Source organism: Callospermophilus lateralis, chromosome 13 (genome assembly GCF_048772815.1).
Source record: "Callospermophilus lateralis isolate mCalLat2 chromosome 13, mCalLat2.hap1, whole genome shotgun sequence".
NCBI lineage: Eukaryota > Metazoa > Chordata > Mammalia > Rodentia > Sciuridae > Callospermophilus > Callospermophilus lateralis.
The window spans coordinates 18,942,229-18,958,449 of record NC_135317.1 but is presented as its reverse complement, the minus strand read 5'-3'; the positions used below and the strand labels follow the sequence as shown (position 1 = coordinate 18,958,449).

General features: G+C 45.5%; 1 protein-coding gene across 3 annotated transcripts in view; it reads left to right on the top strand.

The window, feature by feature from the left end:
- Adarb2 (adenosine deaminase RNA specific B2 (inactive)) overlaps nt 1-16,221 on the top strand; it is a 476,386-nt gene that overhangs the window by 433,935 nt on the left and 26,230 nt on the right. For all 3 annotated transcript variants that reach the window (XM_076831487.1, XM_076831486.1, XM_076831488.1), the window contains one exon: nt 5,721-5,889. In XM_076831487.1, coding sequence (XP_076687602.1) covers nt 5,721-5,889 — 169 coding nt within the window. The remainder of the gene's footprint in view (nt 1-5,720; nt 5,890-16,221) is intronic.

The following is a 16,221-nucleotide window of genomic DNA, read 5'->3' as shown; positions in this document are numbered from 1 at the left end:
CTAGATGAAGCCCTGGGAACCACACTGTCCCCTGGCTGTCACTGTGGCTTCATATGCTCACAGACACAGAAATTGAAGAGCACAGACAGGTTCTGACAGTTCTGCTGATTACCTAATCCAGGCTCTAAGAACTCATGCCAAAGCAAAGGAAGCTCTAACCTTGAGTCCTGTCGACCTGCAGCTGGGCTACGATCCCCCCGCCCCTGCCTCTCCTTCTCTGGCTCATGTGCCTGAGCACAGATGCACAAACATACATGCACAAGTATGTGCACACACAAACACTCAACAGGTTCTGAAGCATCCGAATCAAAAAATATCTAGGGCTTTCCTATGTCTAAGAGAAGCTAAGGAGCTTGAACAGGTGGTCTGGATTGTTCCCCCTTCCTCTTTAATGATTGAAGGGACACAGAACAGAGCATAATAAGAAAGTTTTCTGTCAAGTTTGTTTCTTGCAGGCTTAGTGGAGAGGTCTTTGAGGAAGGACGGAATGGCAGAGTACCTGCAAAGGCTAACAAGGCTCTGTGGCAGGACTCCACCATGCAACAGCGTGGGCAGGTGAAAAAGGCTTTTCCTGATGTGTTGCATGCACTGTAAAGGAAAAGTTGTTCCCGAGACAGCTTCTGCAAACTAAGGTCTCTGATCTCACCCAAGGCATAGCTTCTCAATCTCAGGCCATTCAAAATTGCTAAGTGCTATGACTTCCTCCTGGATCTAGAGGGTCGATAAGTCCAGGTGGAGAAAAATGCCTAAAGATGTTCTTTTGCACAACCAGGAGAACTGTGCTGTTTGGGATTTTGTTTGTTTTTATTTACAAGGTCAGAATCAGGACTCTGAACACTTCTCTTGAGGGTTGGGGGCACCAACTGCCACCAAGGAGAGACAAGATTCCCTCCAGATTCACAGGACACAATGCCATTTCTCAGTACCTCGGAGGCCTGAGTTAGAGTCGAGCAGTTCTTATAAGATCCTCAATGTAAGACCAGAAGGATCCAGGGCACCTCACTGTGGCTGGAGCAAATTTTGTCCCCCTCCCAAATCACCAACCCCCTCGCTGCAACGTTCTTCCCTCTTAGAATGACTTTTAAATCACCTGGTAAATTCAGTTCTTCTGACCATTTTCCAAGAATTTAACAGATTAGATTTTCCAAACTATCTCCCACAAGATGCCTTGGAAAAGAGCAGGATTACATCTTCCATTTATCTGCCAAGGTGTGCTAAGTGCCTAGCATGTTCACGCCAAGCCAGTTCCACTCATTATAGAAGAGCAGATGAGGAGGGCGAACCAAGATCCCGTAGGAAGTCAGTTTCTTAAATTCCTTTCTTCAGACATCCTACTGAGTTATGGAGATGTGCAGTATATAATAGTTGTTCATTGCACGATAATGGATTTAAATAGTCTCATAATTTGACATCATCACTACCATCGTCATCATCAAATGATGACAAAGGTCACCTACATGACCACGTGGCAATTATTACAGGTTTCATGATTACAAAAAGTAGTGGATTGCTTCACAGATATATTTTCTGCAATATTGCTTTTGGAAACAGTTTGGAAATCTTTCATTTGATGTTTAAAAGTATTTTCTTTCTTTCTTGTAACTTTATGGGGTTTTGCGGCTTGGGCGGGGGGTTGTTTTTTGGTTTTGCTTTGTCTCTGCCCCTATGCCATGTTTGGCTTTTTTTTGTTTGTTTGTTTTTTTAAGATAACTCCACTTGGAGGTCAATGTCTTAAATTGTCATTTTATTGTCACCTCCTTTAGATTCTCCCCTAAACATAAAATATTCACTTGAAGAAAAAAATTTAAAAACATATCACTAATCTACTTTGTCAACCCCAAAAGATAACAATTTTAGACTAATAAGCACTATAATGATGAGTCTGATGATTTGGAATATCAGGATTGGCCTAGAATGTTCTGATGCATTTGAAAGTAGCTCTGTGTGCATGACAGGCAAGGTGTTGACATTTCACACTTGCACTGTCCCGGGCACAGCATCAATCCACCACAGGTGGTTTAGGTTCAGTCCCCAGCAGTGGCTGGGGATTGACATTTCATTCTGCTTGAAGTGGCTTCTTCAGCTCCCTCCTGCCTTTCACCATTAGCCAAGACAGAGGCAGGGGAACTGTCTCCCCAAGTCCACCAACCCTGACGCCCACCCTGGGACCAACGAGCCCGTGGGGGGCGTGTGCTACAGAAGGCGGCAGAGATGTGACTCCTTCCAGAATGAGCACTCTCAGAAAGCTCGTGCACCTGGCTCTTGAGGGACTCTAGCCTGAGATTCTGGGTTTCCTCCCAGAAACCAGTTGTTAATTCGAGCCAGGCCTCTTGCCGTCATGACATTAAAGACGGTGAGAAGCCAGAAAGGCTTTGCAATATGACAGGCAACATTTGAGGTCTGGGGAATGATGCTGTAATTGAAGTATTAGGAGACTGTGAAGACACCATGATTTACAGAATTAGACATCAAGAACCACATCCCCTGAAGTAACAGTGCAGAAACTGAGAGGCACACCAGCTTCTCCATCTCCAATGCTGTCCACCACAGAGAGTCCACTGAGACCCCACCTGGATCGTGTAGATGTTCAGGTTAAACTAAGGTGCACGCAAGCATTTTTGAGTCATGTGAATCACTTTCTATTCAATTTGTCATCATCACCATCACCATCGTTCTCACTGCACCATCAGCATTACCTTTACCACCATCGTGGTCATTGTTACTGTCACAATCATTATCATGCTCATAACCATCACCATTATCACAATCACCATCACCCTCATCACCATTGTTACCATCATCACCGTCATCATCACTGTGTCATTGTCATCATCACCATTATTACCACCATTACATCATTATCACCATCACCACAATCATCATCACCATCACCACAATCATCACAATCACCATCATCATCACCATCACCACAATCATCACAATCACCATCATCACCATTATCCTCACCATCATCACCAATATCACCATCATCACCACTATCATCACCATCCTTGTCACCACTATCATCACCATTGCCACCTCCACACTCACTGCCGCCATCCTCACCGTCTGATCACCAGTGCCATTTAATGCCATAAAGAAGGAGTCTCCCCAGGCTGCACTTTTCTCCTTGGTTCCTCCTTCTGTAGATGACTCCCAGACAAATCCCAACTGGAGCTCACAAAGTAACTGGTTTGTTGCAGGATGAAAAAGTGATTTGAAACCTCTCAAAAGTTGACTCCCTTCTTGAGAGTCTTTCCAAAAGATACCCTCTAGGTACAATGAAGTAAGAACTTCAGCTCTTGGAACTAATAAGAAAGTGCAGTGGAAATTACTCTAGTGTGTCAGATTTAAAAAAAAAAATGTCTTGACATTGCTCAGGGAACAATGACAAGACCAAAGAAAAACCTGTTCACCACTTTAGTGCAAGTAAATGAGGAGAAAACTCCATCTACACAACTTCTGAAACTTCAATAGAAACTTCTTAGAGAAAGCATCTAATATCTATTCATGTCACTACAAGTGTGTAAATGTTGGAATCACTAGGCTCTTTTATATATATTTAATGTGCAAAGCAATTAACCATTTCTGTCATACAAAATAACCTAGACTTATATATAGAATTTCTAGAGAAAGAAAAAAAAAACAGTGTAAGGCTTCCCTTGTTCTTGCTGGTTCTCCAAATAACTATCGGGATGTGGTATAACGTATGAAGGTGGATGTGTGTCAATAGGGCCCTGGAAGGATAAGAACCCAGAACCTTGAGGCTTGTCATTTCTATGCCTAGAAAAATCCCTACCCCATAGAGGCCTCCATAATAAGAGGCACTCGAGAGACACTGGGGCGCTCTGAGCTACACCCCACCCTCACACATGCCACCTCGTTTAATCCCCGTGGCCCGGGAGTGAGATGAGATGACTCTCCCTACGGCAAGAGGAAGTAACCACGTTGTAGAATGTAATTCACTTTCCCAAGTTTTCATAGCTCACCACCTGTTTCTACATGTCCCCAAAGCTAAGCACGTTCTCACAATTTTTTAATGGCTGGAAAAAGTGGAAGGAATAATATGGCCATCCCCTGGTAACCATGGAGGATTGGTTCCAAGACCCCCCACCCCATGGATACCAAAATCTATGGATGCTCAAGTTCCTTCTATCAAATGATGTTGGGTTTGTGTCTAATTTTTGCACAACCTCACATCAGCTCTAAATCATCCCTAGATTACTGACCCCTCCTAATGCAATGTCCGTGGTTTGTAAATGGCAGTGACACTGTGTTGCTCAGGGAACAATGACAAGAGAAAATGTCTGTGTCTGTTCAGTACAGTCAGGATTTTTTTTTTCCAGATTTTTTTGAACCTTGGTGGAATCCAGAGATGTAGAACCCGTGGATATGGAGGGTCAACAGTACTTCATGATGTGAAAGTCAGATGTGATAATTATATGTTCAGATTTCAGCGCCCATAAATCAAGTGTTGGGAAACGCAGCCATGCTCATTCATGGCGTGTGATCCAAGGCTGCCTGCACTTTGTGCACCTTAGTAGCAGAGTTGGGTGACGGTGGCAGAGACAGAATAGTGTTAGTCTCTGAGATGTTTGCTCTCTGCCCTTACAGGACAGTGGCTGACCCTTGCTAGCAGCATTGCTCTGAAGCCCATCTCTTTTTGTTGTTGCTGTTCTTTTTAGATACACATGACAATAGAGTGATTTTTTTTTTTTTTTTTGGAGGGGAGAGTACTAGGGATTGAACTCAGGGGCACTCAACCACTGAGCCACATCCCCAGCCCTATTTTGTACTTTATTTAGAGACCTGGTCTCACTGAATTGCTTAGTACCTCATTTCTGCTGAGACTGTCTTTGAACACTCAATTCTCCTGCCTCAGCCTCCTGAGCTGCTGACATTACAGGCATGTGCCACCGAGCCCAGCCAGTAGAGTGTATTTTGACATATTATACACGCATAAAGTATAACTTATTCTAATTAGGATCCCATTTTTGTGGTTGAACATGATATGGAGTTATACTAGTTGTGTATTCATCTATGATCACAGGAAATTCATGTCTGATTCATGCTACTGTCTTTCCTATTCCCATCCCCCCTACCTTCCTTTCATTCCTCTTTGTCTAATCCAATGAACTTCTATTCTTCCCTTCCCTCACCCCTTATTGTGTGTTAGCATCCATATATAAGAAAGAATGTTCAGCCTTTGGTTTTAGGGGATTAGCTTATTTCACTTAGCATGATAGTCTCCAGTTCCATCCATTTACCAGCAAGTGCCATAATACCATTCCTCTTTATGGCTGAGTAATATTCCATTGTGTATATGCACCATATTTTCTTTATCCATTCATCAGTTGAAGGGCACCTAAGTTGATTCCCTAGTTTAGCTATTGTGAGTTGAGCTGCTATAAACATTGATGTGGCTGCATCATTGTGGTCTGCTGATTTTAAGTCCCTTGAGTGTATACCAAAAAAGTGGGATAACTGGGTCAAATGGTCGTCCCATTCCAAGTTTTCTGAGAAATCTCCGTACTGTGAAGCCCATCTCTTTACCATGTCCCCACCATCAGCTTCTGTTACTTCTAAAACCTGCCTCTTGGACTCAATCTCTGCCGAGACCCTTGGATGCAGCCTGCCATGCTTCCCTCTCAGCCCACAGAGCCCTCATGTCTCTGGGTGGCTGTGTCTGCCACCTCTCACCACCACCTCTTCTTTCCTAGTGAACAGCAGCAAACACATCGTCAGGAAGTTCCGTGGGCACCTGCGCACCAAGATAGAGTCTGGGGAAGGCACAGTCCCTGTCCGGGGCCCCAGTGCAGTCCAGACGTGGGACGGCATCCTGCTGGGGGAGCAGCTGGTCACCATGTCCTGCACGGACAAGATCGCCAGGTAAGAGCCCGCCTGGCCATCCTCTTCCAAAAGTCAGCTTGTGGTCCCCAGTGGGGACAGCAAAACAGCAGGCCCTGACCCACATCCCTGTCCTGAGCGAGCTCAGAGAAACACGGCTCCTGCCACGGGGGACCTGGAGCCCAGCGCCTGTCTTCCACAGGCAACTCACATCCTCACACTTTTTATTGCATGTGCTTGAAGTAAAGCTGCCTAGAGAGGGCAAGCACCTGGCTTCAGACAAACACCACCCCTGGCTTGGGCCTGCCATTCCTGAATAGTCTAGTCATTGTTCGAATGGGCCCCACAATCGCCCCCAGGCGATCAACAGGCGCTTGCTCCTCCAGCCTCTTGCTTTTCACTAAAGCCTGACAATCAGCCAGGGACGGATGTGGACTTTCAGCTGCAAGAGAAGCCACTCCCCCTGGACCCAGAGATATATTCATTCTAGAAGTTTCAAAGCCCCCAAATGCTAGTCTCAGAGAGGGAGAAACCGCAGGGTGAGCAGGAGGAGGAGGAATTTGCAGAAGGGGCATCTCATCTCCCTCACAGAGAGCCTGCTAGTTAGGGACAAGCCCCACGCGAGGCAGGCACGGCCCCGCTCTCCCCACACCTTGTTCTGATGCCCAAGATCTGTTTCTCCACGCTCCCACCCCCAACTTCAGTTCTGACACCCCGCGGATGCTGTCCCCACTACAGGATCGTTTCTGTGACTTTGGTTTAGAAAGTAGTCACAGGGTGGGGAAGAGGCACAGGAGCTGGAGTCTGCCTAAAAGAGCCGTAGCCCCATCCAAAGCCATTCCTGAGGACAGTAATGACAAGTGGTCATGGAACACCTAAGCCAAGAGTGAATCCAAAGGCCTCTTGGACACTTGGATAAATATACTGACCTGTAGTTTATAACCCAAGGAAAACAGGATCGCTTGCAAATGTGGTCTCTAAGCAAAGGCGCAACCCCCAAATGCTAACAACCTAACTGCCTGAAGACCCATTGCGTGGACATGTTTGAAACTACTCAGGAGGTGAGAAGGCTGGTCTCACAGGACACAGGAGGAAAGAGGCTGGGGAGGAGACAGGGAGAATGAAGCCCAAGGAAAACCAAGCCCACTATCTTAGCAAGGATCATGAGGTCCTCAGCTGCCCATCACCACTGCAGGATCTGGGAATGGAAGGGGAGCATGGGTCATCCCTCACAATCCCCAGTCCAAGTGCAGCCATCCCAGGTGTTCCCCAACAGAGAGACGCCCCAGAGCGTCCTGGGAGCTCGATTGACTGAATGTAGGCTCTTCACCTACTAAAAACTAAAGAGCTGATGTACTCAACTCTGGAGAATAGAGCAAAAGCCGGAGGGTTAGAGAGATTAAGTTCCACTTGCAATCACCAGTGGGGACATCAGGCAATGTGAGAAAGCACAGAGCCAAGGAAAGAAGTCAGCATTGCCAGTCCCGGAGGACAGGGGACACCCCAGGGCTTCCTCTTTCTACCCCTGCCTCTGGCTCTACCATAGACCACCATCTTAGTGGCCTCTTGCAAGCTTTCTGAGGCTACAGGGCAGATGAAACATCAGCCCCAAAGAACTGTGATTCCAAATTCTCGTGGGAAATTACCGAATGGCTACAGGAAAAATAGTGCCATTTACTTCCCTGGCTTTGATTGCTCCTGGCTCGGCAGAGCAAGAAGACGGCCTAATGACAATAAATCAAAGCACTGATTTCTGTATCAAAGGGAACAGCCCGTAGTCGTCAAATAGCTCATCTTTCAGAAGAAAATGTATTCCTCCTTTGTAATGTTTTCATCTATTCATGGAGAGAAAGAAAAAAAGCAGCAATTTTCACTTTAACAGAAATTCTCTTGTGCCCTAAGATAGCATTGGGTTTCTAAATTAACTCTCTGACTCCCCAGAAAAATGAAGTAAATTAATGCTACAGAAATGAAATGAAATTTTGTTGTCTCTGGGATCTTAAACATCAATAGACAGTAAATTAAACAGGGGCTACAAAACCCGAGCTTTATTTGCTGGTGGTGGGGCTATCCATGGTAGTACAGACCCTCAAAAGTCAGGTTTTTCTTTTTTTTTAATAAAAATCTCTTGAAAAATGAAAGTCCACACTGCACCACCCTCCGGGGGTTTTCAAGCAGTGTCCTGCCTGGGGAAAGATTCTAGTCTGATTCTGGAAGAGAGTACAAGTCTGGGACATCGTGATGTCCCCGGTCTGGCGGGCTGAGGGGAGACCTCCCCCGGACCCCCCAGGGTTAATCCACACCTGTCCCGCGGGGTGGGGTTCAGTAGCTGCCTGTTCTCTTCAACTCACTTAGACCTTCATCCCAAATCTACGTAGTGGAAGCAGGACAGAGGGCACAAAGGAGGGGGGAAGAGGTACCCACAGACCTTGAAGATGCCCCTCACCCGCTTGCTCCCTCCCCAGAGCCCACTCACCCACCTGCCTACTTCTATGCCTTGCTTTGTCTTCTGCCTGGCTGCAGTGCTTTCTCTATTCTCCATCATTTCTCTTCTCTCTCTGTCCCTTTCTCTCCCTGCCTCTCCCTCTCTCTGTCCCTGTCTCTCTCTCTCGCTCGCTTGCTCTTTCTCTCTCCTTCCCTCCTCTCTCTTTGTTCCTCCTCTCTCTCTCTCTCTCTCTCTCTCTCTCTCTCTCTCTCTCCCCCCCCCTTCTCTCCCATCCGTCTCTCTCTCCCCTCGCTCGTCTGTCTCCCTCCCTCCCTCCTTCTCCATCCCTCATCTTCCTCCCTGGCTGAGCCTATCTCCTCTCTGCTCCACTCACACTCTACTACTGGATCCTTCTGAGGCTCTCCTAATGCCTCCCTGCCTCTTCCCTGCTCAGGCCACTCTCTTTCCCTGCAACATCCCTCTCCTCAGGTCCTACCGCCATCACCATGTCCTGTCTCCTGCACTGAAATTGCAGGAATTTGTTTTCCAAAGTGTTTGCTTCTATGCTGAGCTGTGACCTTCAAGGGATGGTTCCATGCCACTTGATTTGCATGGTATCTGTCATGGTGAGATGCACACGATGGCCCCCAATAAACAGTATTTGTTGGTAATGATGATGAAGACAGGGCAATGGTGACCATGACAATGACAGAAATAATGCCACCCGCTCCTAACAGTCTGGTCTGGTTCATGCCAGAGTGATTGGCATTAGAACACATCCTTTGGCGTGGACGTACTTGTGCTCCCACCATAGTCAGAACCTGAGCATAAGACAAAGATGCGAACACTAAGGCATGAGCTATTTTGAACAGAGGCACATTTGCCATTTTTGAGTGGGAACATATGTTATGCTAATGATTCAAGACCATAAGCATCTGTAACATGCATTATTTGTACAAAGGCTTTGCAAAGAGCCCATCTGATAATGGATGTGCTCATCTGCTTTCTGTCCTGTACAAAAACAAAAATTCAACCTCAGGCTTAAATAATGTTCAAAAATAAAGGACCTTCATACACAAATACAGAGGAAGCCTTCTAACTCAATGAATTAATAGCACCCGATGCTCTTTGGAGAGTGAGGCTCTGAGGACACAAAGACACAGGAGTCACAGTCTATGGAACAGCGCAGGAGGTACACTGTATATGATGACTGAGCCTGGAACAGAGGCATCCTAGAACCAGCTAGGCCTGAGAGAGGATTATTGAATCTCCAGGCAATTTTGAAACTGCAGTCATTATTAAAAATGAAATTACATAAATTTACAACTACCTGATTATACTAAAACAAAAGTAATAAATACTCAAAACTCACCTGGCCTAATTATCTTACTATTATTTATGCCCTTGAAATTATTTACCCCTATTATATCTGTACGGGGGAACACAAATAAGCAATGTGTTTCTCTTCTGCCCAAACTCTTTCCCTCTTCCCAAGTCTGCACTCAGCACCCTTGCAATAGTGGCTTGGAATTGTCCACAGCTGCAGTATTTACACTGTGGAAATTAGCAAAGGCTACAACTTTATTTTTTTTATATATATTTTTAGTTTATTTTGTTACTTAGTTTTTTACGTGGTGCTGGGGATCAAAACCAGTGCCTCACACATGCTAGGCTTTGCCACTGAGCCACAGCCCCAGCCCTATTATTTATTTGTTTGCTTGTTTGTTTGTTTGTTTGTTTGTTTTGAGAGCCAATCTTTATCAGCATACCACTGATAACACTGCATGTCAGTTTGGTGAGAGACAGGACGTGTACTCAGAGCCTAGAAATAATGTATTTGAGGCTGTGTGTTGTTAGTGTGTTGTGTTATCTGTCCTCAGAGGCCTCATTCCCTCTTAGAATTTAACCCTCCCGTCTGTTTCCTGCAGGCAGGGAGCCTGTCTTATTTTACATGGCATATTCCATAGCTGGCATAGTTGGTGCCTGCATAAATTAGGCACCATGAGTATTGATGGGAGAAACATACAGGTGGCTGAAAAGGAAGATGAGAGAATGGATCCATGAGAGACGGAGTCCCACACAGGCAGTAGGGTGTTGGCGCCCTCTCCAGCCCGTGCCTGAACTGCTTTGCTGAGCCGAAAGGGAACCTGTCATGGTCAGCAATACCATACTAATACATAGTATTGGTACTTAATAATACATGAATAAAATTGTAATTTTAATTAAGATAGGATAAGTACAACAATACCTGTGTTGGCCCTTGACACTGACTGCACCAGCCCTCAGAACCAGCCCATCCGTTAGTGGGTGAGCAGGGCTGAAAGCCACTGGGGAGGGTGTTCTAGTCACCACAGGGGGTCCAAGGCCGAGGGAGGGAGGGCAGGTTCTGACTCTGAGAGCCTTTCTGTCTGGTCAAGTCATGCACACTGGACTCTTGACACCCCTCACATGGTACAAAGCCATACCTGGGGTCAGTCATCAGCAAATATTGACTGGACGAATGAATGAGACTTACTCCTCCATCAGAACAGCCCAGACACAGGAGAGAGTGCATTGGGGAGCTAAAGTTTAAAACATTGAACTTCCCACCAAGGCTGAACTGCTATTTGTGCTGCCCAGAGATTTTTTTAGCAACGTGTCTGTAAGCGACTAAACTTACTATTTTCTTTCCAAGAAAATAAGAGTCTGATCCCAAACGATGCTGAAACCCAGTCTCATATATTTAGTAAGCTAGAAATTTCTTGTATTTTGTTTTATTGATTAATTAATTAATTTGTTTGTTTATTTATTTATTTATTTTGTTGTTTGGGAGGTTTTATTTCTTTTCTTTTCTTTCTTTCTTTCTTTCTTTTTTTTTTTTTTTTTTTTTGGTACCAGGAACTGTACTCAGAGGCACTTAACCACTGAGCCACATCCTTAGACCTTTTTTTTTTTTTTTTTTTTTTTGAGACAGGGTTCTTGCTAAGTTTCTAAGGCTGGCCTTGAACTTATGACCTTCTTGCCTAAGCCTCCCAAGTCACTGGGATTACAGGTATGCACCATGGTCCCAGTTAGTAATTTAGAAATGTCTATATTAATAGGTGCAGTTTTGCGGGAGAAGCCATGAAAGAAATAATCCGCTGACTTTTTTATCTAAATTTCATGACTTTCATGGTACAACATGAAAGAAAGAAGAAAACAAATGAGCCAGGTGCAGTGGCACATACCTGTTATCCCAGCAACTTGGGAGGCAAAGGCAGGAGGATCATGAATTCAAGGCCAGCCTCAGCAAAATTGAGGCACTAAGCAACTCAGTGAGACCCTGTCTCTAAATAAAATACAAAATAGGGCTGTGGATGTGGCTCAGTGGTCAAGTGCCCCTGAGTTCAATCCCCTGTATCAAAAAAAAAAAAAGAAGAAGAAGAAGAAGAAGAAGAAGAAGAAAACAAATGAATAAAATTGTAATTTTAATTAAGGTAGGATAAGTACATCCTCTGCACACATCTGTGGTTCTCTTTGCAAATTCCTTTCAATATCAATGAAAAATGAGTTGGAGCCTGTTGGTTTCCACAGATCTAAATAAACCACACAGCTAGTTATTTCCCACCTACACAACAAAATGTAAAGCACAGGTGTCACCTTTTTAGGGTGATACAGAGGTAATAATATGCGTAAGTGACCACAGGCACCCTTCTGAATATGGAGCTTCATGAATAACACTTGATTTCATTTTACAAAGTCAATGGTAAGAACAGTCTGCAGGAAAGTACGAAAACATGTAATAGAAAGCTTCACATTTTTTTAGAGGTTTATAACAAGCCATAAAACATCACAAAGGAAACCTCTCTCCCATCTCCGTACATATCATCTCATGTTCCAAAGTGTACCTTCCTCTGTCCTCTGTGTAACTTTGGATTTTCTCTAGAACTCCTGTCTGCAGGAGGCCCCTGTGAAGAGAGTCAGTGTCAAGGGAAAGTGACAAGGGCTCTCACCGGTGCCACCGGACAATCCCAAGGCCCTGTCTAGGGACAAGACCCTCCCTGGGAGCAGATCAATGCTTCATGACCGATGTCATGACTCTTTCATGAGACCTTAACTTCTCTAGGAATCATTTAATGAAAACATTTCTCCCCATCATGAGAGAAGCAGCCCAAATGCTGGGATGGCTGGGGTGAAAGGCCCTTGCCCAGGTCCTCTACCCAGGTGCAGCTTTCCTCACCGTTCATAAAGCTCCTCGAGCTGTCACCAAGCCACATTCTTCTTGCTCCACTGGAAACACTGTCCTGGTTGCTAAGGGATCCGTGATTAAGCTGCAGCTGGACACCCCAGTCTGTTCACAGGGCGGAGCCTCCGTCCCACCTTGGCACCATGACAGCCCTGGTCCTTCATCAGGTGCTCGTTGGCTCCAGAGGAGAAAGAACTGCCTTCACCTGGTAAGAATCTTCTCTTCACCAGGCACGGTGGCACACACCTGTGATCCCAGCAGCTCGGGAGGCTGGGACAGGAAGATCTCAAGTTCAAAACCAACCTCGGCAACTTAGCGAGGCCCTAAGCAATTTCTCAAGACCCCGTCTCTAAATAAAATATTAATAAGGCTAGGGATGTGGCTCTGTGGTTAAGCACCCCTGGGTTCAATCCCTGGTACTAAAAAAAAAAAAAAAAAAAAAAAAACTTCTCTTCTTTAGTCCTCTGCGAACTTTTGGGAACTCACCTTCCCCAAACACGCCCCCTGCCAGTGCTCCTAGGAGACAAGGACCACCGTTCACACCTCCAGACTGGGTGTTTGCACACTGAGCTGATAACCATGTAACCACTTTGAGTTATAAAGGGTCTCAAAGAGCCCATGGGTGCTGCCACGTCACTGTGACCAGCAGGAAGCGTGGGCGGAAGTGAACCTGCACAACTTGATTGGCAATTTGGGAACAGGAAAGGTTTTCTAAGACAAAAACCTGGAGGTCTGGAGCCTCCTTCCCTAGTGTCCAGATCCAGGACACCATCGGCACAAGAGGGCCCAGGTCTGTACAGGGTTTGAATTTTCTTTAAATGGACCTGGTGGTATTTAAGGTGACGCTTGAGTGTGAGCAGAGCAGATGTTGATCAATGTCATTATTGTTAACCTCACTTCCCTGACATGGGAACACAGACTCAGAAACACACATGCGAATGGCCTAGGTGGGCTGCGCTCTTCGGCAATGAGCTGGGAGCTTCAGGTTTCTAGCATTTCTCAAGCCCCTGATCCCCTGCACACATGGGTCCCCGAGTTGTCACACAGACTGATCACAAGCAAGCTCCGTGGAAACTAATACAGAGTTGGGCGTCTGCTTTCTTGAAGGCTCCATTAAAAACACAGTCCCCTTTCTGAGGCACGCAGGCGTGTCCCTGTCTGGCCTAAGTGAGGTCACCCCATCCTTCAAAAGCAATATGCTGGTTGGAGGCCTTCTGCCTGCGGGACACCTAGAGCTGAAAGCCCAGAAGTGGGCAGATCAGAAGCAGCAGAGTACACAGGAGAGGGAGAGAGCTCTTGGCTTTCCCCTGGGTGGGAGGCAAGACGGCCCTGAAGTCTGCAGAGGGGAGGTGCAGCCTGATTATTTTTCCTTCAAAAATAATTTTAAGCCACCTGCAATCCCAGTGGCTCAGGAGGCTGAGGCAGGAGGATCACAAGTTCAAAGCCAGCCTCAGCAAAAGGCTGTGAGACGCCGTCTCTAATTACAAAATAGGGCTGAGGATGTGGCTCAGTGGTTGAGGGCCCCTAAGTTCAATCCCTAGTACCAAAATAATAATAATGATAGTAATTTTGATATTGAACATAGCATGAAACAAAATCAGTTCCTTTGGTCTCAAGCAGAGTCATCAAAATTACCAAGAAAATTCATGGGCCCTGAAAGTCCTTTGAAAGCGAAATTTCCTTTCTAGATATTTTAGTTGAAATCTTGGAGAGAGAAAAAAACTACGTTAAAGATTAAAAAAAAAAAAAAAAAAAAAAAAACTAGTTCAAATGCACCAAAAGGGGAGAATTACCCACACACTCCTCCCACCCTCATGAGCAAACTGACTTTGCACAAAAAAAAAAAAAGAAAAAAGAAAAAAAACCAGCCTCTGTGGCCACAGACCATCCAAAATGCATCGGCAACCCTGGGTGTTAGGACACACCAGGGAAGAGCACCAGGAAAGCCTGCTCCAGGGCACTGCCTGAGCCTTTGTGGACAAGTCCAGAGAACTGTGAGGAGGGTCCACCTAATAAAATGCCCCCAGACAAGAAAATCAGGACAATCAACCCAGTAAGTATCAAGAAATAACCTGTCACACTGCTGAAAAGACAGTGCAGACTAAATGAGATCTTATATCTGAAGGTTTTCTTCATTAAAAAGACACACACACACACAAAAAAAAAAAAAAAAGAAGGGAGAAGAAGAAATAGCAGCTAATATCCCAACGGTCACAGAAAACAGCAGTCAACTATTGCTGTGTCCCACTAACCTTTTTTTTATCTGACATTTTTTCCCCTGTTGGGGTGTCCATGGACGCTAGTTTGCTCCCAAGCCATTGCTTACCACCACAACCATGGCTCTTTTTAAAAATAACGAGCACTTCAATGCACATGTGACAGGATGCCTAATAGTCACGCCGTCAGCTAGATGGCTCCCCTTCGTGGGATGTCCGGGGTGTTTCCAGAGGATTCTGCTGTGAGAACTGTTTCCAAAAATAACCTTTGTAGGAAAGCTTTTCTCCAAATCTCAGAGTTCACACTTGGAACGTACTCCTCAAAGTGGAGTTACGAGGGAACCCACCCCCGACAGAGGGTGAACAATAGGTTCTCAGAAACAGGGGACATGATGGCATGGCCTCATATAGAGAAAGCTGGACGGTGCCCCCAAAAGAGAGGTCCAGGCCCGTGAGTGCAGCAGCCTCATGAGGCAGGACTAAGTGAAGGAGGGCAGGTGGAGGTGCCCATCCTACCAGAGCCTCCAAGTGTGACTACATGTATCCTACTAAGAGGGAGGCAGAGGAGGTCTGGGGACACACACCCAGAGGAGAAGGTCACTTGAGAGCAGAGGCAGAGATCACCAGCACACAAGCCAAGGAACGCCATGGATCACTGCAGCCGCCCGCAGCTGAAAAAGGTGAAGGAGGGTCCCCCCCATCTGGCCGAGTCTCCAGAGGAAGCAAGTCCCTGTTGACACCTCTACTTCAGGATTTGGACCTCCAGAACCCTAAGAGATGCAGTCCCATTGTTTCAAGTCACTCTGTTTTGGGTTATGAGCTACAAGTCTTAGGAAACTAATACAGCAAGGTAAGAGGAACTACTCAGTTAGCTTATCTCTCTGGGAAGTCATGGAACCAGAAAATGAATCACAGTAAAATCTACTCCTAAAAACCCACCAATAATATCACCCTTGAAGACTGAATGAAACTATAGAAAGTGATCGTTTCACCTCATCAGTGAAAACTGACCTTTAAAACCATAGATTAAGGTTGAGTAGCACATGGCCAACAAACCCTGTCCCTGCATGGAGCAAGGGACAGATGAAAACAAGCATGGTTGTCACACCCCACATTCTGCAGGTGGCAGCCTGTTTGTCCGGCTCTAAGAATTCAGTTTATTATATTCTCGCCACACAGCATCCTTAAAGAGTGAGGAAAACCAGAGAGGTGTTTTCTGCCTTTGTCTCTAAGAAGCAAAAGTTGAGTGGCATATAAAAATCTAAATCTTCTGGAACTAATGCTCCTTTAGATATGGTTTCTAATTTTAAGTGCCTGAGCTTGATTATTGATCACAACGTGTCTTTAAATGAACAGATTAAAACTTTCTCCATAAAAAATGAACTGTAAAAAATGATAGCTGCTCTCTGGAGAATGAGGCACTGATCTCTAGACTTAAATTCCAGCTGTGAAGAGAAAACTCCCCTTCCAAGCATAAAAATCTGCTGCTCAGTATCCTCTCAAGCCCATTTCTCCCTCCTTCTCCCTGC